We start from the raw sequence: 19,593 nt of genomic DNA, 5'->3' as shown, positions 1-19,593 counted from the left end.
CCTGGGCCACTGTACTTACAGAGGTGGGGCAGGGTGCACCTCTGGCCGGGCAGCTCCCACCTCAGTCCCACCCTCGTGGGCTCTAACAGGCTCCTCTTCCTGCTTCCTAAGGCCTTGCCTGGTTCCAGCTGTAGCAGCACGTGGACAAAGGGAGTGGGCCACGGCTAGACTCTGGTCCCTTTATTGAGCCTGAGAGACCAGTGGGTACATACCAACAAAAATAAATTTCTCTCCCGAAGCCTGCCTGCAGGCTGGGGCCCCCAGCGTGTCCTGGCTGGTGCCCATGGCTGTCCGCAACCCCAGCAGCACAGGTCTGGCTCCCCAGGAGTGACAGGATGCTGGCTGCTCAGTATCTGGAGATCCTAGGTGGAGCAGGGAGGGAGTCCCCATGGGCCTCCACCCCCAGCAGAGCAGGCCCCATCAACATTCACGGTCTGTGCTGGGCTCCTGGGGCTCGCTCAGTCATCGCTCAGGGTGATGACGTCGTATTCGATGCCCTGGTGCTGCAGCTGTTGGATGTGTTCGGGCACCGCCTCCTCTGTGCCAAAGAGGCCCTGGGCTTGGGCCATGGCAGCGTCGGCCACCGCTGCCGGGGAGGGGAGAGGACGGTGACCTGAGGCCCAGGAACGAGGCCTGGCTCCCAGGCCCCCGAGACCCTCGGGGTCTAGCCCTGTACCTGTGACAGCTGAGTGTGCCGCAGCCTCGAGCTGGGCCTGGGTGACCAACTGCTGGCCCGGGGACACAGGCACGTATTGGATCTGGAGAAGAGAAGCCAGTGAGACACAGCCTTACAGGCCCCCTGCCTGGACCTCTGCTCCCCTGGGTCCCCAGGGGCTCTACCTGGGACTCCTGAAGGAAGGGGGTCCCTTGCTCATACTGGATGTGCGTGATCTGGCCCTCCTGTACCTGGAGAGAGGAAGCCCACATAGTGATCCTGGAAGGAGGTGTCGGCGCCTCTCCACCCCGCTCCCCTGGCCTTGCCCCAGGCCTGGCCTACCTGGATGTGATGGCCCTCGGGCACCACCACATATTCCTGGGGAAGGAGCTGCTGGACTCCGTCTGGGGAAATGATGTACTGTACCTGAGAAGGGAGAAGAGGCAGATGCTGACAGCCCGCCCCCCGGGAGCTCCACGAGGAAGGCAGAGCAGAGTGGCTGGGGACACCCACCCCATCAGCAATGGCAACTGCAAGGATGGACCCTCAGAGGGGTCATTTGCAAAGTACTGTCCCCCCTCCTCCTGGGGGGAGGATGGGCGCCCCGGCCCGGGTGGTCAGCAGCGGCAGCTCACCTGGCTGTCAGATGCCACCAGGTGCTGGACCATCTGGCCGTCTGCCGTGGTGATCTCTTGGATGTAGGCGGCTTCCTCCTGTCATGGCCAGGCCAGCTCTAGCTTCAGATTTCTGGGTGCCCCCACCCCTGTCCCCAACCCGCCAGCGGGGCCCCCAAACTCAGGCTCTCACCGGATTGCTCACTGTCTGTTCCTGGGCCACGAAGATGTGTTCCTGGCCCAGTGCCTGTTGGAGCCGCTCTGGACCCAGGACTCCGTGACTGGACTGGAAGGCAGCTGGGCAGAAAAGAGGGGGGACATTCGCTCAGGGGTTCCAGGGAAACCTGACATGGCCCGGCTCCACCCCAGTCCAAGGGTGTGTGCTGGGGCAGTGGCTCCAGTCCAGGTCCACCCTGGGGTCCTGCTCACTGTGCAGTGTGGCCAGCGTTTCGTCATCACTGTTGAGGATGATGGTCTGGGTGGGGGGCCGGGCTGGGGCCCGTGCAGTGGGGGCTGCCGTCTTCCTCCCGTCAGGGCTGTGGAGCCGCTGGATGTGGAACTTGAGGTGCCCATTGCGGTTGAAGCTGAGGGAGGAGGATGCAGGCTCAGGGGCGCCCCCCCACCCTCCGCAGGCCCAGCAGCCCCACAGGCTTCTCCAAGCCTCACCGCTGCCCGCAGAGCTGGCACTCGAAGGGTTTCTCGTTGGTGTGGGTCAGCATGTGCCGCCGCAGGTCCTTCTTGTTCTTGGAGGCGAAGCTGCACTGGCTGCACTGGTGGGGCCGCAGGCTCGAGTGCTGTGCCATGTGGGCCTGCGGGCGGGGTGGGGCAGCGCTGCTCAGGACAGACGGCTCCGATGCAACAGACCTGTGCTCAGTCTGCTGCCACCCCGCTGGCTCCATCATGAGGCCACTCAGCCCATCCCTGCTCCCCCTCAGGTCACCCCTGTGAAACGTACGGGCTCAAAGAGGGGCCTCTAAAGGTCACCCCCAGCCCTGACACTCTGGGCTCTGCCCGCCCCCCACACAGAGCTGTGTGAGGATTCAGCACGCAGTCAGAACTGAGAACTGGTCCTTCTCGGGATGGAGTCCCCGGAACTTCCCTCGTGTCTCCCCAGCTGCCTCAGGGTACCACCCCTCTGCTCCTGCCAACCCAGCTCAGCCATCACCTCCAGGAAGTCCCCCCAGCACCCCAAGTCCACGTGACTCATTTCCTGTGTGTGTGCGCGCTGCGTTCACCCTGGGGACACTGTCTGGTGTCAGTCCCCGCCTGGTGTGTCTCCCCACCAGACTGAGCCCCCTGAGAGCTGGGGCCTTGCTGAGTCACCTCTGAGCCCAGTGGGGAGCGGAAGATCCGGCATGGAGGGTGCTTAGTCAAGCTTTGTTACACAGACAGGGGCCAGCAGAGAAACAGGGCACCTACCCGGACCTCGGGCCACTGGCGAGCGCTGAACGGGCAGTCAGGGCACTTGAAGGCTCCCGGCCCGGCGTGGGCCCGTTTGTGACTCTCCATCTCTGCTCGGCCGGTGAAGGCCTCGGCACAGATCTTGCAGGAAAACTTCTTTGATGAGGCAGTAGCTGCAGATGGCGGCGAGGGGGGCACTACCAGACCCAGGGGTTTGCTGGCTGCAGGAGGTGGGGAGGCAGAGCCCTGAGGGTCCCTTGGCTGGTGGGTCCTGGCTGGAGCCGGGGGCTCAGGACCATCTCTGGGCAGCCCCCCATACTGTAGGAGGGGCCACTTGGCGCCGGAGGCCAAGGCTTCCGTACTTGGGAAGGAGATGGAGCTGTCTGCAGTCAGCTGTGGAGAGGGGGCGGGACGTGAGGGAAAAGGGCGGTGCGGAGGGGCGGGGCTTGGCAGGGACCGGAAGCAGGGGGCGGGTAGATGGGCGAGGGCGGAGCTGGCCCCCTTCCAGCCTCACCTGGATGTGGTGCAGCTGGGTCCCGTCGGCTGCCATGATGAAGTGCGTGCCAGCTTCTTTCAGGGTGTCACCCACGACCACGGTCTGGGCTGCCTCCCCCGGGGGCTCCTCGCTGTGGGCACAGATGCCAGGAGTGGGAAGCAGAGCTCCAGGGGAGACTAGCGGGCCACGGGAGCCTCTCCCCTGGGAGAGCCCTCCTTTCACAGTAGACCACGGCCACCACAGACCGGCCCTGGGCTCCTCCCTTTACCAGCCGGACCTCCGCTGCCTTTTTCACAAGCAGGGACCAAGTGTCCAGTGTACCGTCCAGCTTAGCAGTGGTCATCCCCACCCCCTCATGGGCATGGAGTGATGAGATGAAGGGCTGCAGGAATCAAGCCCAAGTCTGACTAAGCGGGGCAGGAGGAGAGGGTGAGTGGGGGAAGCAGGGATCCTGACTCCCATCCCATATTGGAATTCAGGGCTTCCTCCGATGGCCCAGGGGTTCAGTGAACATGGAAAATGAACATTTCTACCCTAGACTCGCTCAGCCTAGAAGAACCCAAGTGCAGCGGTGGGGCCTCTGATGTCGCGGAGGAGCCCGAGCGTGTGACGAAGGTCAGAACTGGCCAGACCTCAGGGATCCAGAACCAGGAGCACGTGGCCCACAGGCCAGGCTCAGATCCACAGCGCGTCTGACCTTCGGGGCGCTACTGCACTCCCTCCTCACGTGTAAAGTGAGGGGAACAGGCACCCCACAGGAGTGGTTACCCGAGTCCACGACTGTCAAGTGCCTGGAATTTCTTAAGTAGCCCTTACTTAACCCGTGAGGGACACCATACCCCTACAGCCCAGTCGTTTACATGCATTAGTTTTACCTCCTGCGAACTAGGCGTGGGTGGGCGGGGTGCTCCCCTCACCACACCTATCAACGGCCGCAGGGCTCACCTGTAAGGCGTGCCGGGAGTCGAAGTGCCCTCCTCCACGGTGGGGGCTGTAATGACGCTATAGCCAGCCCCGCCGAACGGCCCAGGCGCCAGGGTGATCTGCTGCAGGTCAGGGGGCGCGAGCTGGCTCTCGGCGGCCACACTGCCTCCTGGGTCTGCCATGTGGAGGGTGACCACCTGGGGAGTGGTGCCTGCTGGGGAGGGCTGCCCCCCAGAGGACACTAACCCCGCTTCCACGTCCTCTGACTTCACCACGGCCACCTGCAATGGCATGACAGGTGGGGTTGGTGGCAGGAGCTGGCATTCGAGGTCCTTTTATATCTCCGGGACTCAAAGCTTGCCCACACTCCAGCCGGATCCAGTGCTTCCACCACTCATGGACACAAGCCCAGCTGTGTGTTCCTGGCAACTGGAGAGACTCTTAACAAGGATGGCATAGAGCCATACTGCCGCCGAAGGGCACTGGAGAGAGACTTAACAAGGACAGGATAGAGCAGTACTGCCCCCTAGGGACACTGGAGAGACTTAACAAGGACAGGATAGAGCATTACTGCCCCCTAGGGACACTGGAGAGACTTAACAAGGACAGGATAAAGTGTTACTGCCCTGTAGGGGCATTGGGTAATGTCTCGAGACAGTTTTGATTGTCACAATTGGGTGGGGGGTGGATACTGGGCCCTGGCTGGTAGAAGCCAAAGAAAGTGAAGTCACTCAGTCGTGTCCAACTCTTTGCTACCCAGTGGACTGTAGCCTGCCAGGCTCCTCTGTCCATGGGATTCTCCAGGCAAGAATACTGGAATGGGTTGCCATTTCCTTCTCCAGGGGATCTTCCCAACCCAGGGATTGAACCCGGGTCTCCTGCATTGCAGGCTGATGCTTTATCCAACATGGAATTATCTAGCCCAAAGTGCCATGGTTAAGAAATCCTGAGGTAGAACAAGTGACAAACCAGTAAAAAAACACAAACATCAGAGCTCTACCTCACATCTTACGCCAAAGTCTGCTTCAAATGGATTAAAGATTGAAACATAAGAAATAAAACTCAAGATGGATTAGAAGAAAATACGGGTATTTCTATAATCCTTTGGTTGAGATTTTCCTAATCATGACGGAAGATGCTAAAACTTACAGCAACATGAATCAGAAAATGAGACCAGAAAACAAAGACACTTGGGGTGGGGGGATGGCATTTAACAATGCATATTAGAGATAAAAGGTGGAGCTTCCGTACATACAAAGAGCCCTTGCAAAGTGATAAGATGACTAATAATTTACAAGCAGGTAAGTGAGAGAATAAAGTGGTCTATGAACATACAGAAACTCAATCTCTCTTGTGATCACAAAGTTATCAATTAAGGTCTTGACACGTGTCTGTGACATGAAGAGCCTGGTAAAGACTGGCGTGCAGCACTGGCGAGGCAGTGGGGAAGCACACTCTAGTAGCAGTCATGTAATGACATGTGTTTTCATTTTTAAAATTTTTATTTATTTGGCTGAAGCAGGTCTTAGTTGCCGCATGTGGGATCCAGTTCCCTGACCAGGGATCAAACCTGGCCCCTGTGCCCTCAAAGCAAGAGGTCTAAGCCACCAGACCACCAGGGAAGTCCTGACACATCACTTTAGGAGTCACGCTTGGGGTGGAACACACTGATTGTGTTTCTAGGAGGCTTCTTTTAACCCCACCACTAAAATACATGTTTATGAACACCTGGAAATACATGTTCATGGAAGCACTGCCTTGAGCTCCTGAAAGACTGGAAACCGTGCACACATGAAGGACTGACAAGATGCGCTTCAGAACACCCCCATGACAGGATGAGGCGGAGACGCCAGGAAGGAGTGGACACATGCGGCCAGGCTGCAGAGGGAAGAAGAGCTAGCCTGTCCATAAGTGCAGATGCCATGATCCCACTTTTTAGAGATCAAAAGGTCTCTGTGTTACCGAGCACCTGGACACAACTCTGCAGAAATGCTTATTAACCTGTTAACAGTGGAAATGAAGGGGAGGGGAGCAAACTTAAAGATTTTCACCCTCTGAAGAGAACATTTCTTAACACTCATTTTGGGTTTACAAAAACAAGCATATGTTTTTGTAATCAGAGAAACAAAGCAAAATGCATGATACTGGCATGAGAATGGCAAACAGATCAAAAGAAAAGACCCTGTCTAGAAACACAGGGAAATCTACTGATAAAGGGGATGTTTCAAATGACTGGGGAAATGAGAGGATTTGATCTACTGCACTGGACAACTTTGGGGAAAAAAAATAAAGTTAGTCCCCTACCTTTATGCATACACCAAAAATAAATTCCCGGTGGAGTAAAGATTTAAGTGTAAAAAATGAGACGCTAAGAAGAAAATACCAATGCATGTTTATATGATCTTGAGGTGAAGAGGCTTTTCTAAGGATGGTACCACAAGCAAAAACTATAAAAGCTTGATACACTGAACTATCTAAAAATCAAAAACTTCTCCCTACCCCCAAATGATGCAAACTAAACCCTATGAAGATTTCCAGGTTCAAAACAGGCTCCCTCCTCCACGGAGCTCTGTCCCCCTGGCAGCATGTTACTGTTCCAAGTTCTTGGAATTTAACATCTCAAACACACGGTTTCCATCTTTCCAAGAGGCTAAGAGACAGGAGGTGCTGACAGACCTTTCCCTGCCTTAGAGAAGCATGGAGAGGTCCAGGGAGGCAGCTGGGCGCAGCGAGGAGAAGTAAAGATGATGAACTTGGGGGAGGACGTGCTGGGTTTAAGGCGCGTGAACCCCGTGAGAGGTCAGAGCTGGAGAAAGCTGTAGGAGCCTTTGTCCTGTGGGAGGTGGCACGGAGTAAGGACACTGGGCTAGCTGGGAAGCCAGTTCAGAGCCCTGAGCACAGTGTGGTGCTTACTTCTCAGTGCGCTGGGTGTCACTGGTGACTCCGGGGTGTGGAGCGGGAGACCGTCTGCCCTCCCTGGTCTCCTGGGGCCTCCCTGGCATAGCGGCCTCCCTCCCCTGCATCCGCCCACTGGGGTCCAGTGGATCCATCTCCCACTACCTGCGAATTCCCTGAGGGCAGGGCATGTCTACTTCACCACTTGCCTCCGCTCCCAGTGTCCAGCGCAGAGCTGACACCCAGGGTGCAGCCAGGCTGGGAAGAAGCTCACCTGCAGGGCTGTGCCACCCAGCTCCCGCTGAGTGCTCATGTTCAGCAGCAGGTCCAAGGCTGTCTGCGTGGCCACGGCTGTAGACTCCGCAGTCCCTGGGTCGGGTGGAACCTGAACCTTAGAAAGGGCTGGAAAACTGGCACCCAAGCCCCCTCCCCACCAGCTTCTGGCCCCGACCAGCACGAGCCCTGTCCCTGCTGCCACTCTCCCGCAGAACTCACCTGGCTGATAAATGATGGTGGCGCCACCCAAGGTGTCAGAACAGAGCAGTGGGGGGGTCTCAGGGGACTGGGAAGGTGCAGCCTCTGAGGGGATCTGCGGGGTGAGAATATGGCCAAGGGTGACAGGGGGCAGCTCAGATTCAAGACACCTCCTGTGTCTTGAAGTGTAAGACACTTCACATCTATTGGCTTGTTTGATCTTTACTCTCTTCAAGATATTTACCAGCTCCATAGGATCCCCCGGCTAGTAAGGAGGAGAACTGGGACTTGAACACAAGGCTGGCTGACTCCAGAGCCCCTCTATGCTCTGCCAGCACATTGTGGTGGTCCATCCTTAGGGGCTAGGAGCGGGCAGGCAACATACTCAGCCACGAGACTGTATTTCTCAGCCTGCTTTGCAGCTGGATAAAGTCTGGCCATGTGGCTAAGCAGGAGCTTCTGGTAAAGTTCATGAGGAAGATAAGATGGATAGATGGCACGCATCCTTTTTCCTCTTCCCCCATCCCTTCCTCCTGCTTCTTATCTGGGATGGTGAGAAAGGCTGGAGCTCCTGCAGCTATACTGGCCATGAGGCAACCACAAAAATGGGAATCATATGCGTAGGAAGATATATTGAGAGAGTTTGGTCCTTGACGACTGACCAGGGAGCTGCCACATCAGCCCTGGGCTGCTCCCCTTTGGACTCCTTTTGTGTGAGAGAATAAACTATTACCACGACCTGGCTCCTGACACTTCGTTCTCTATTACTAGCACTGGAAAGCCCACCCCTCCTCAGAGCTTAGGGACAGCATCTCTGTGCCCTCGGCCACCCTTCACCCCCGTCCAGGGAGGCCGGGCTCATTTTGTTGTACCCCACATGCTGACAAGGATCCTGGGGCTGGGGGAGGCGGCGTCACATGGCCTCGCGGCCCATGTCCCCCACCCCTTCTACCCGCTGCCTGTGCTTACCTCAGGAGGTCCTGGGGAGCTGGCGGGGGGCCCAGGGGCCGTGCTGTGCTGCTGCTTCAGCTCCTCGATCTGCTGCAGGGAGAAGAAGGGGCGGCGGCGGGAGGGGGGCTCCTCGGGGTGGCGCCGCCCCCACTCCTCGAAGCTGCTGGCGTGCCGGCACCGCACATGCAGCCGCAGGTTCTTCTTGTGCCGCGTGCTGAAGTGGCAGTACTCGCAGGCAAAGGGCTTGGCCCCTGCAGGCACACCAGGAGGCAGCCTTGGAGTCACCCGCCCCCTCGGGGAACCCTTCTGCGACCCCAAGGACCTCTCCAGCTGACTGACTCCCAGCACCGCACTCCCAAGCACAGGGAAAGCACACTCTGTCCTTGCTGGTGGGCACGACAGAGACCAGCCAGGTCTCCCTCTGCACTCACGGCCTTCCTCCGAGCACCCAGTTCAAGGTCACGTGACCACACACCTCTCTTCCCGACTTGCTTCCCAACAGGGAGCTGGGAATCCAGCTAAGGGCAGCCCTGGCTCCCTTTCTCTAGCCTTCCCTCGTGTGCCTGCCAGAGGGCCAGGCACCAAAAAAAGGCAACTTCTGCCATCCATCTTCTATGGCTTCCTCTGGTGAGGGCAGGGCCTATGTAAGACCCGTCTTGAGTCCCAGTGCCCAGAATGGACAGGGCTCAGGGAACAAACGGTTTTATGACCACCACAGGGTTGGCACATCTGATTCTCTCCTTTCACAGCTAAGAAAGGCTCAGAGAGGGCAAAGACTGACCCCGGGTCATACAGAGAGGAGCTGGCTGAGCTCATCTGAGCTTAGGTGAGCGACAGTCCCGGGTGGGGTGGGGTGGCAATTCCCTTCCACTGAAGAGCTGGGGCTGCCAAAGCTTGGGGGTGGGGGGATGGCTAACAAGACAGACCCGAGCCTCCACTACGGAGCCCTGCTGTGTTGAGGGGTGGGGCCGGCCGGACCTGTATGCTTGACGGCCACGTGGGATAGCAGGAAGTCCTCTCGGAAGGTGCGGTAGGGGCAAAAGCTACACTTGAAGGGCTTGTCGCTGACGTGGGACAGCTGGTGGTTGAGCAGCGCCTTCTTGTCCTCGCAAACAAACTCGCAGAACTCGCACTTGAACCTGGAGGTGGTTGGAGCAGAGAGAGCTCAGCAGTGGGGCACAGCGGGGCGCTGCAGCCCCAGGGGCTCTTCGGGGGTGTACCTGCGGTTGGCGACAGCCTGAATGTGCGTGAGCAGGTGCATTTTGAAGGTGTAGCGCTTCTTAAAGGACTTTCCACACTGCAGGGGGTGGGGTGGGTTAGATGAAAGAGCCGCCCCCCAGCAGGCCCCCTCACGCCCCAGCCCTGCACTCAGCCCCACCCACCTTGTCGCACATGTGGGGCTTCTCGGTGCTGTGTGTCTTCATGTGCTGAGTGAGTCTCTTTTGCATGGGGTAGACACGGCCACACACGGGGCAGGGGAAGGAGCTCAGCTTTGGGGTCTGGGAAGGGGCAGAAGGGGACAGGTGGACATAGAAGGCAAGCAGGGAGGGTGAGCCAGTGCCTGAGCCTCCCGCCCCCGCCCCTCCACCCCGCAGGCAGCCTGCAAGCAGGCGCCCTTCCCAGGCCTGAGCCCCAGACTCACCGGGTCTGGCCTCTTTTTCCTAGGGGAGAAAGACGCAGGAGTCAGACCATCACGTGCCCAAGCCCACCCCAGACCCTCTCCCATTGACCAGACCCAGTCTCAGCCCTGATCCTAGCCCCCTTCTGTGAGAAGGGCATTCCCCCACTGGAGCTCGCTGGAGAAAATGTGAAGAGATGTGTGGTAAGTTCTGCAACTTAGCTTTAGAAACAAGCCATTCTCTGTCACAAAACACATTTGTGTTTTAAAAACTCTGAGAAATTATGCAGCAGTAGAGAGCTGCTGAACCAAGTGCTTGTTCAACCTGGTATCCCTAATATCATATGGACAAAGGACTTCTCCTTCCTTTTTATTTATATTTTTAAAGAAAAACCTATAAGAGGGAATCCCCTGACAGTCCAATGGTTAGGGCTTGATATTTCCACCGCTGGGGCCTGGGTTCAATCCCTGGTTAGAGAACTAAGAACCTGCAAGTCATGCCAAAGAGAAAGAAAGAAAAAGGTATAACAGAGAACTGGCTTTAGATCCTTTTCTGAGCCCCTTTAGGTACACGATTTCCTTTAACCACCTCGACAATGATAGTCCCCAATTTACAAAGCTTGAAGCAGGAAAGAGACTGAGTAAGAGACCTCTAGGCACCCCCACTGCCCTGCTCTGAGCCGAGTGATCTGGGACGACTTGTCCTGCCGTTCCCAGGTCTGTCATGGGCTGCGAAGGGGCTGACCCAGAGCAGGGGCTCAGTACGTGGGAACTGGGGTCACCCCGGGCCTCTGCCTCCCCAGCCCTACTGACCGATCCCGGCTGTGCACAGCCGCGTGCCGAATGACGTCCTTCCGGTAGACGCTGGTGTAGCTGCATTTGTCACACTTGTAAGGCTTACTGCCCACGTGGTTGAACATGTGCTCCTGGGAGACAGGCAGAAGGATAGGGCTGGAGCATAACCTCCCTTCCTGCCCACCTGCCCTGTGCCCACAGCCTTAGAGTTGTCCCTCCCCAGTGCACCTCGAAACAATACCTGCTCCCCACCCTTCCTGCCGAGGTCCAGAGAACAACCTCTAGGCCCAGTCTGAGGGAGGAAGCACTGTGTGTGCAGAAAGTGCAAAACTCGGGCCATCGGAGCTCAAGGTATCCCCAGCCCCCACGACGGCCCGTTCCACCTCACTCTGGCCAAGCCAAGCTGCAGCTCCCTGGGTAGTAAAACGGGACCTTTCGACTCTCCTGGTGGCGCAGTGGAATAAGAATCTGCCTGCCAACGCAGGGGATACACGTTCAGTGCCTGGCCAGGAAGGTTCCACATGCTGTAGAGCAACTAAGCCAGTGTGCCGCACCTATGAAGCCTGATGCCTGGAGCCTGGGCCCCGCAATGAGTAGACCCCGCTCACACAACTAGAGAAAGCCTACACAAAGCAATGAAGACCCGGCGCGGCCAAAAATAAACATAATAATAATAAAAAAATGGGACTCTTGACACTTAAGACCTCATTGGGCTACATGAGGATGACATCAGAGCATCTACAAGATACAAGGCAGGCTCTGGCTGCTGCAGGCCCACAGGCACCTCTGGGCAGATGATGAAAAGGACCTGCTGGAGACTAACACAGTGAAGGAGATTAATGCAGCTTTCCGGCCACCTGCCAGGTGTGCTGGTGGTTAGGCAAGTCTAAGACATGACGTGACTCTGTAGTGTGCAGCCTGCAAAAGGACACCCTCGGCCTGGAGATGGGGCAGGAAGGGGCCCGTCACCACCACTCCCCTTCAGGGCCTTCTCCCAGGCAGCGTCCCTTCCTGCCCCGGTCCCCCTGCCACACCTTGAGTGAGGACCAGCGACGGGAGCGGTAGCTGCACTGCAGGCACCTGAAGAGCTGGGGGTTGCCGGCCTCGTGGGAGTTGACATGGAAGCGCAGATCCTCGTGGGACAGGAAGCGGGAGCCGCAGATGCGGCACAGGAAAGGCCGAAGGAGCGGTTTGGGTGACTTGTAATAGTACCTGCTAGGAGGATGTTGGAGGAGGTCTGGATGGGCCAGACTGCCACTCCCCACCCTCAGCCCTCATCTCGGCGCCCGTACTTGCGGTATTTCTTGCCAAGGAAGCGCCTGGAGGGTCGACCACGGCGGCGGGGCAGGGCGTCAGCCTCATCCTGGTAGGATGCCGCCGCGCTCCTCGCATCTGACTGGCTCACACTGGGTTCCACGGGGGCCCGGTTGGCCTTGCCCAGGGCCACCAGGCGTCCCCGCCCTGAGGAGCTGGGTGCCTCGGGGTCTTGTGGCTCCAGAGGGCTCTGTCCACTTTGTGGACTCACTAAAGGCTCTCCTTCCACACCTGCCACGGACACACCACGACAGATGTGGACAGGTGTGTCAGAGGCCAGTCAAGATACACCCGCACACACACAGTCCAGACCACTGATGGGCACAGCAGGCTGCGGGACAGATGCAGGCAGCCATGATCAGACAGCATCCCCTCCTACAGCTGTCAGCTGCACGCCTTAAACGGGACGGTCTGGAGCAGCACTGGGAGAGCCAGGACCTTCCGGCCAGAAGACCTGCCTGCAGGCTGAACTCAGTCACCAATCTGCTGTGTGTCCTCAGGCAAAGCCCCGCCCCTCTCTGAGTCTCCTTTTCCCCTATCTGTCAAAGGGAGGTAACTGTTGCTCTTGTGACCTCACAGGGACATTCTAAGATCTGGGGAGCAACAGCAACACTTAATCACTGGTTTTCCCAGGGGAGGCTGGGAGCCTGAAGAGCAGATGGGAGGGAGGGAGGAGACATCACAGCACAGTTGCAAAGCCTCTGTTATCAAAACATCAGAATACATTGCCTATTCAAAAACACTAACAGTATTTCACTGTAATGTTTTAAAAATTCAAAACATGTTAAAAAAATCCAACATATTTTACGGGAAATGCTGGTAACATCTTGTTTCTAACAGGATATTCAGGTGTATTCACTTGTGGAAATTCACTGACCTGGGTAAAGAATCTGGCAGCCAATGCAAGGCACACAGGCTCGATCCCCGGTCTCGGGAGATCCCACATGCTGTGGAACAACTAAACCCTGCACCACAACTGCTAAGCCTATGCTCTAAGCCCGGGAGCCACGATGACTGAGCCTGCGTGCGGCAAGTACTGAAGCCCTTAGAGCCTGTGCTCCGCAATAAGAGAAGCCCCGGCAATGAGAAGGCTGTGCACCGCAACTGGAGAAAAGCCCTCGAAGCAACGAAGACTCAGCACAGCCAAAAATAAATACATACAGAAAATTTTTAAAAAATGCACTGAGCTGTGCAGTTAGCATACATGTGCTTTCCTGAACATAAACCTCAGTAAAAAGTTACTTTACAAAGAAGACTAGGGACTTCCCTGGCAGTCCACGGGTTAAGACACAGTGCTTCCAATGCCAGGGGTGTGGGTTTGATCCCTGGTTGGGGAACTAAGGTCTCACATGCCATGAGGTGTAGCCAAAAATGAAGAGAAGAAAAAGAACACTAAAAAAAATATAACCACTCCTCCACACACACTACTGCATGTACAAAAACCAAGACCTTGTATTTCTGGCATGTCTATTTAAGCTTTAAAACAGTCCTAAGAGACAGGCACCATCACGTCATTCACAATAAGGGAAGGAGCGATTCAAGAGGCAAAGCGACCCACTCCAGGTCACATAGCTGGTAGGAGGCAGAGCTGGCATTCTGTCCATGGGAGCCTCCCCTGTCCCGAGCCTGTCACGCTCCAAGTCCGTGCTCCTCTGACATTGTCTCAAACCTCAGACTTATTCTTGTTTTGATAATAATTAGCTCAGTTGTAAATATTCCAATTTCCATGCTGTGACAGCTTCCCACCGAAAAGCCTTATCAGACAGCTGGTGTATCTTAACCCTCGAGCTCGGAAGGGGAGGGCTTTCCCCGTTACCCGGAGGCCGGCAGGTCATCCCGGTGGGTCTGAGACTTGCTGTTTTGCACAGCATGCTCTGTCCCCAGGCTCCACGGAAGCAAGCAGGGAACGAGGCCACCCCTGGGCCCCACCCGTACCCCTAAGGCCCCACTCTCACCATCTGGGAGATCCAAGGTCTCCAGGCGAGGCAGCTTCCGGGGCCGGCCAGGTCTCCTGCGGGGTCTCAGGGTACTGGGGGTGGGGCGCTGGGCCCGCAGCTGCCGGCCCCGGGGCTCGTCATCTGCAGGGTTATAGTCGCTGTCTTCTGTGGGGAAAGCAAGAGAAGGAGGGCTGCAGCCTTGACCTTTCAGCCCTGACCCCTTGCCAGCTTTCCTGGAAAGAGGCCCACTTCCCCATCTCTGCCTGCTCCTCCTTCCAAACCCAACAGTGATGCCACCTCCAGGAAGCCCTCCTGATGTTCCCCTAGCTGACTGTCAGTATTCATCTTTGAGGCCCTGCAGTCCTTTCTCTGGACCATTCCTAACACCTACCATTAGCTCATATGTACCTTAATGTGAATCAGAAAAAAAGTGCCCCTTCCTCAATACGCTTTATAGTCATTGTTTAGAAAAAAAGAGTCTAGTCATTCAAGTCTACAAAGTATGACTATGCTACCCATTAAAGGAGCTGCTTGCTGTATGTGACTCTTGAGCATACAAAATGTACCTAGTCTAAACTGAGGCATAAACTAAGATATAATTAAGTATAAAATACACATCAGATTACCAAAAATAGAATGAAAAAAAAGTAATTTGTTAAAATTTTTTTATAATGATTGCATACTGAAATTAGATTTTAGACATAATAGGTAAATAAAATATAATATGACTGACTTTAAATTCATCTTTTTACTTTTAATACAGCTACTAAAAAAGTGCACATGTGGCTTGCATTCTGTTTCTGCTAGACAAATGGGACGTGACCCTTAGACACAGTGCTGTTTCTCAGTGCACGGTCTGGATAACTGCACATGAAGCTCCTGGTCCCAAAGCCCCAACTCCTCTTATCTTATGCTGGAGGCACTCCTGGCTGCGCCTGTGCCAATTCCGCTTTCCTGGCCCTTCATGTGGGCCAGAGGGAGCTCAGTATATGCAGATGTGGGAGGGCAGCAGGTCTGGGAGCCTACCCTCCAGGTCATCGATGGCACCAGCATCTATGATGTCATCGTCGTCTTCCTCCTCTGGGCCCTCTTCCTCCTGGGGCTGGGCTAAGCTGCCCCACTTGCGCGGACGCCCCTTCTTACCAGCTGCTACTGCTGGGGGTGGGGAAGCACGGTACAACAAGCTTGTCAAGTCTGACTCTTGGCACTCCATGTGTGCAGGCGGGCAGGCCAGCCGCTATCAACGCACCTGGGCGGAAGTGCCGCTCCCGCATGTGGCGTAGCAGCGTGGCCTTGGTGCTGCTCCGGTACTGGCACATCTTGCACTTGAACTGCTGCACCACCACCACCTCCATCATGGCCTCCAGGCTCTGCAAGTCCGGCTCCTCGGTGCCAGAACCCAGGGGTGGCTGCGCCGGGGAGCTGGGCCCACCCTGAGCTTCCTCCGGTGCCTCCAGGCACGTGGACGTGGATGTGGGGCCATCAGCCAGGGCCTCGATGGCTGCCAGGCTATGGGCCAGGGTGGAACTGGACATTGGTGACGCCATGGGGGCACCTGGCGGGGGTGGTGGTGGTGGTGAGGGAATCAGAGGGAAGTGGAGAGGGAGACTGGCCATGAGCTACCGCTGCCCCTCCCAGGCAAGCTCAGGGGTCCTAGAACCCACGCCCACCATAGTAACCATGGGGAAACCGAGAGGCCAGGGGCAGCGGATTAACCTGCCAAGATCATACAGTAAGTCTGCGGCAGAGCCTGCCTGTCCTACCCCCACCCACGGCAGGGCTCCCTGGGCATAGTGCTGTGCTTTTACCATCGTCTGGTCCCTGCAGGATCAGGTACCGTGTGGCCTCGGCCCCGCTGCCCTCCGCACTGGTCACGGTGATGCAGCCTAGGCAGAGACAGGAGGAGCGGATGCCCAGCTGATAAGGACAACCGTAGTGCCAACACTCACTCCGATTCACCCATGCAACTGTGAAATCGGCTGCCCCGTGACCCACCTCCCGTCCAGGGCAAGGCTGTTGGGAGGTCTGGGACGTGTGACATGCTGGCCCCGCAGCCAGTCCATAGCTGTCTGCCTCTAACCACTACACCTGGAAGGTCTCCCTCTTTTCCTCTGCAGTCTCCTCTAAGGTTAAGGCCCAGCTGCTGCACCACTTTCTTAGGACTGGCTTTCGAGACCACCTCAGGGCCTTTCCAAGTGCTACGACCCTTACACAGATCACTGATGGTAGAAAACAGTCTGGCAAATCATGAGCACCAGCTCTGGAGTCAGACTGAGCTCATGGCCCAACACTTGCTGACGCAGCGGCTACGCTTGTTTACATCCTCTGTGCCTCGGCTGCCTCACCTAGGCTGTGAGAACAATAATAGCATGTACCTTGTAGGGTTACCAAGAGGACCAATGACTGACTGCTGCAGGCAGAGTGTTTAGAACAGACTCCAGGGCAAAGTCAGGTATTTTGTGCTTAATCGCTCAGTTATGTCTGACTCTTTGCAACCCCATGGATTATAGCCCACCAGGCTCCTCTGTCCATGGGATCCTCCAGGCAAGAATACTGGGGTGGGTAGTCATGCCCTTCTCCAGGTGATCTTCCTGACCTAGGGATCAAACTCGGGTCTCCTGCACTGCAGGACTCTACCATCTGAGCCACCAGAAAAGCCCCAAAGTCAGGTCAATCCTCATGTCATTTAGTACTATGAGATGCGGTTGCTGCTTCCACGTTACAACCTCAAAGTGATAAAGTTATCTGCCTGAGTCCGCACAGCTGGTTCTGTAGGGAAACCCTGGAGGGGCAACTCTTGCCCATGATGGCCTGACTCACTCCGGATGAGGTCGGTCCCGATGGTGGACTCGATGATCTTGTCAATGGCCGAGCCCAGGTCCGAGGAAGAAGCCGTGCAGTCGGACACCAGCATGTTGGGGTCTGGCAGTGCACTGGAGTGCACCAGGGCTGGGGGGCCACCCATCACCCCTGCCGCTGGCCCACGGGAAACAGAAGATGAGTCAGGGAGGTAGCCATGGGGCAGGGGGTCTGTGGTGGAGCTGCTCTCAGATACCTCCTCCTGGGGGTCAGGAAACAGGGAGAGAGGAAGCTTAGGAGCCAGGGATGGGGCTCCTTAAGGGCCCAAGGACATGGTGAGTAGAGCCACCCAACGCCCTCATACACACAGAAGACCAGTGGGAGAAGCCCTCTAGTCACAGAGCCTCCCCCAAAACAAGCCCCAGGGTCCCTGGGTCTGATCAGGTATAAGGCCCCATGTCTCTTGTCCCCACACAAAAGTCAGGTGAGGCTGGTTTCACCATGCTGTCAATGAGCTGTTCCCTCTGCCTGAAACGCTTCATAGCATCACACCATGGCTAATTCCTACTCAGACACTCAGCTGATACCTCTCCTGGGAAGCTGACCCTGACCCCCAAGGCCAAGTTAGGACCCCCTCTATCCTCAGCATTTTAGTTGCCCGTGTCCCCCTCATCACTTGATGGTTCACTATGCAGTATTATGGCTCCCAAGTCAGATTCCATCAGGGCCAGAACCACATCTCTCTTGTCTCTTGCTGTAACCCCAGGGTCGAGCACAAGCTGGGCACACGCCAAGCCCATCTCTGCTGACCCAATGAAATCCCTGGAGCCCCAGGTGGAGACTGTTGTTGTGTACCTCTATGATGTGATGTCCTGAAAATGATCACTATCTGGCAAATAATGACAGTGGTGAGGGTGTGGATATTTACTGAGTGTTGAGCCCCGTGTTAATTGCTTTGCATATATTCATTTAACCCTCAAAAAAAAAAAAAAAAAAAAACCTTTCTGAGGCAAACATTTATTATTCTCACTTTACACATGAGAAAACTGACAGCTAAAGCCTGAGGAGCTTATCTAAGACCACAGAGCTAGGAGGTGGCAGACCCATGAGACTATTTTATAAAGCGTTTCCAAGAAAATATCTGGTGGCAGCTCACAACGGAGCACCCTCAGGAGTAGGTATTTCTGCTCCATTTTACAGACAGAAGACTGAGGCTCCACGAGATCTCCCAGTGAATCAGCAGAAGAGCCAAGATGTGAACCAGGGCAACAGTGGAGAGCGCAGCCCACAGCCTAGATTTGAATCCTGACTCTGTGCCCGTTTGCTTCTCTGTAACATGTAGAAAGAGTGGTATGTGCCTTACAAGGTACGAGGTTTAAATAAGAAAACCCATGCTAGGGGCCTGGCATGGGGCCTGGGTCACAGTAAACCATAAACCAATTATTAGCTACAAGCAAGCCTGCTGGCTCCTTCCCCCTGACTGCCAAGCACTGCTGCCTGCGGTCGCTGCCTCCACCCAAGCGCGGTCCATACCAGCGAGCTGCTGCCGCGGTCCGAGCTCTGCCCCACGCCGGAATCGTCGGCCTCCGCTGGCCCCGGGGCGGCCGCGGCGTCGCTGCTGTCAGCCGACACGGCTTCCGAGGTGCCCACACCCAACCCGCTCTCCGTGGGCTCCTCGGGCCGGCCAGGCCTAGGGGCCGCGTCGCTACTGCTCTCCACCTCGTTTTCCTCCATCGGCTCGGAAGGCTGCCTGACAGGGGGGCCCAAGGTCCGGGGCCTTCACTCTGTGAGAGGAGGTGACCGGGGCTGGAACCGGTGGGCCTCATTCCGGGTCCCCGCGGCCCACTCAGCTGCGCCCATGTGCCCATTTCGCAGATGCAAACACTGAGTCGCCGACGGGGCGGGGCTTTCTAGGGTACGGCGACGGGTTGCTTCGGAAAAACAGGACCAGGAAGCCTAGCCTCCCAGGATCCGGCCCTTCTCTCATCCTCGGGAGGGTGGTCAGTGGCGGGGAATCTTGACCCTTTTCTCCTCCCCTCCACAATTCCCGCAGAGTGGTTCCCTCTACGGTCCCCGTGTGGCCTCAGTGGTTCAGCCCTCCGGCCCCCGAGTCCCCCCGGGTGGAGGGTCGGTGGTACCGCCCGCAGGCCCCCAGGGTCAGTGGCTTGCTCCCCCCTCCCCTGGAGCCCATGCGGAGGGGGCTGACAGAGACGGTTCCGGGGCCTGGCGACTAGGGGCTGTCCCCGGCGCTGCCTGAGCTCCAGGCCCGACGCCATCTTGTGGCGGCGCCGGGTTTCCGCTCAGGCAAGTGCGAGAGCGACTAAAGGGCCTGGGACCCCGGGGCCCTGTTCGGACAGCCCCGCCGGCCCGGGACCTCGCCGCCGGGTCTCCCCGCAGTGTGGCCCCGCTTCCTAGCAGGGTGCGGTGTGGCGACCTGACTCTCCCCGAAGCTCACCTGACGCTTTCGTAGCGGTGTTCCTCTCCGACTCCGGCATCGACGAGGTCGCCATCCTCTTCCCCCCCGCGGCGGAGGGACCCATCGACCTCCCTGAGGCCGGGACTACTTCCTACGCCGGGCCGGAGAAAGACAGGCTTCCAATGTTCTGGAAGGTAGCCCCGAGGCCTGAAAATCATAATAGAGTCGTAAGAGAATCTGAGATTTTATATGTCGCTTAGTATGAGTGGAAGAATCCTCTATGGTTAGGGGCTACTTTATCTCA

General features: G+C 56.8%; 1 protein-coding gene across 3 annotated transcripts; it reads right to left on the bottom strand.

Annotated features, from left to right (window-relative positions):
• Positions 1 to 165: 165 nt before the first annotated feature.
• ZNF335 (zinc finger protein 335) lies at positions 166 to 19,587 on the bottom strand. 3 transcript variants are annotated; one of them, XM_086331568.1, is made up of 28 exons: positions 19,329 to 19,587; positions 18,407 to 18,657; positions 16,895 to 17,135; positions 15,883 to 15,960; positions 15,324 to 15,629; positions 15,101 to 15,229; positions 14,093 to 14,239; positions 12,116 to 12,368; positions 11,858 to 12,038; positions 10,842 to 10,954; positions 10,053 to 10,071; positions 9,793 to 9,909; positions 9,631 to 9,707; positions 9,389 to 9,549; positions 8,429 to 8,661; positions 7,481 to 7,574; positions 7,260 to 7,354; positions 4,112 to 4,371; positions 3,185 to 3,296; positions 2,689 to 3,063; positions 1,936 to 2,078; positions 1,699 to 1,853; positions 1,463 to 1,566; positions 1,291 to 1,368; positions 998 to 1,081; positions 841 to 906; positions 677 to 758; positions 166 to 586 (listed from the first exon to the last, which is right to left on the bottom strand). In XM_086331568.1, the coding sequence occupies exons 2-28, from the start codon at positions 18,605 to 18,607 to the stop codon at positions 459 to 461; spliced, it is 4,032 nt and encodes a 1,343-aa protein (XP_086187694.1). In that variant the 5' UTR covers positions 18,608 to 18,657; positions 19,329 to 19,587; the 3' UTR covers positions 166 to 458. The 3 variants fall into 3 exon arrangements, with proteins under 3 accessions (XP_086187694.1, XP_086187695.1, XP_086187696.1); XM_086331569.1 differs by having other exon boundaries at positions 11,858 to 12,035; positions 19,329 to 19,466; XM_086331570.1 differs by lacking the exons at positions 166 to 586; positions 677 to 758; positions 841 to 906; ... (6 more) ...; positions 3,185 to 3,296; positions 4,112 to 4,371 and adding an exon at positions 5,574 to 6,923.
• Positions 19,588 to 19,593: the final 6 nt, after the last annotated feature.

This window comes from Bos grunniens, chromosome 13 (assembly GCF_055505025.1).
Source record: "Bos grunniens cultivar Pamir isolate PY7600 chromosome 13, Bosgru_T2T1.0, whole genome shotgun sequence".
Classification (NCBI taxonomy): domain Eukaryota; kingdom Metazoa; phylum Chordata; class Mammalia; order Artiodactyla; family Bovidae; genus Bos; species Bos grunniens.
This window is presented reverse-complemented; position numbering and strand designations above follow the sequence as displayed.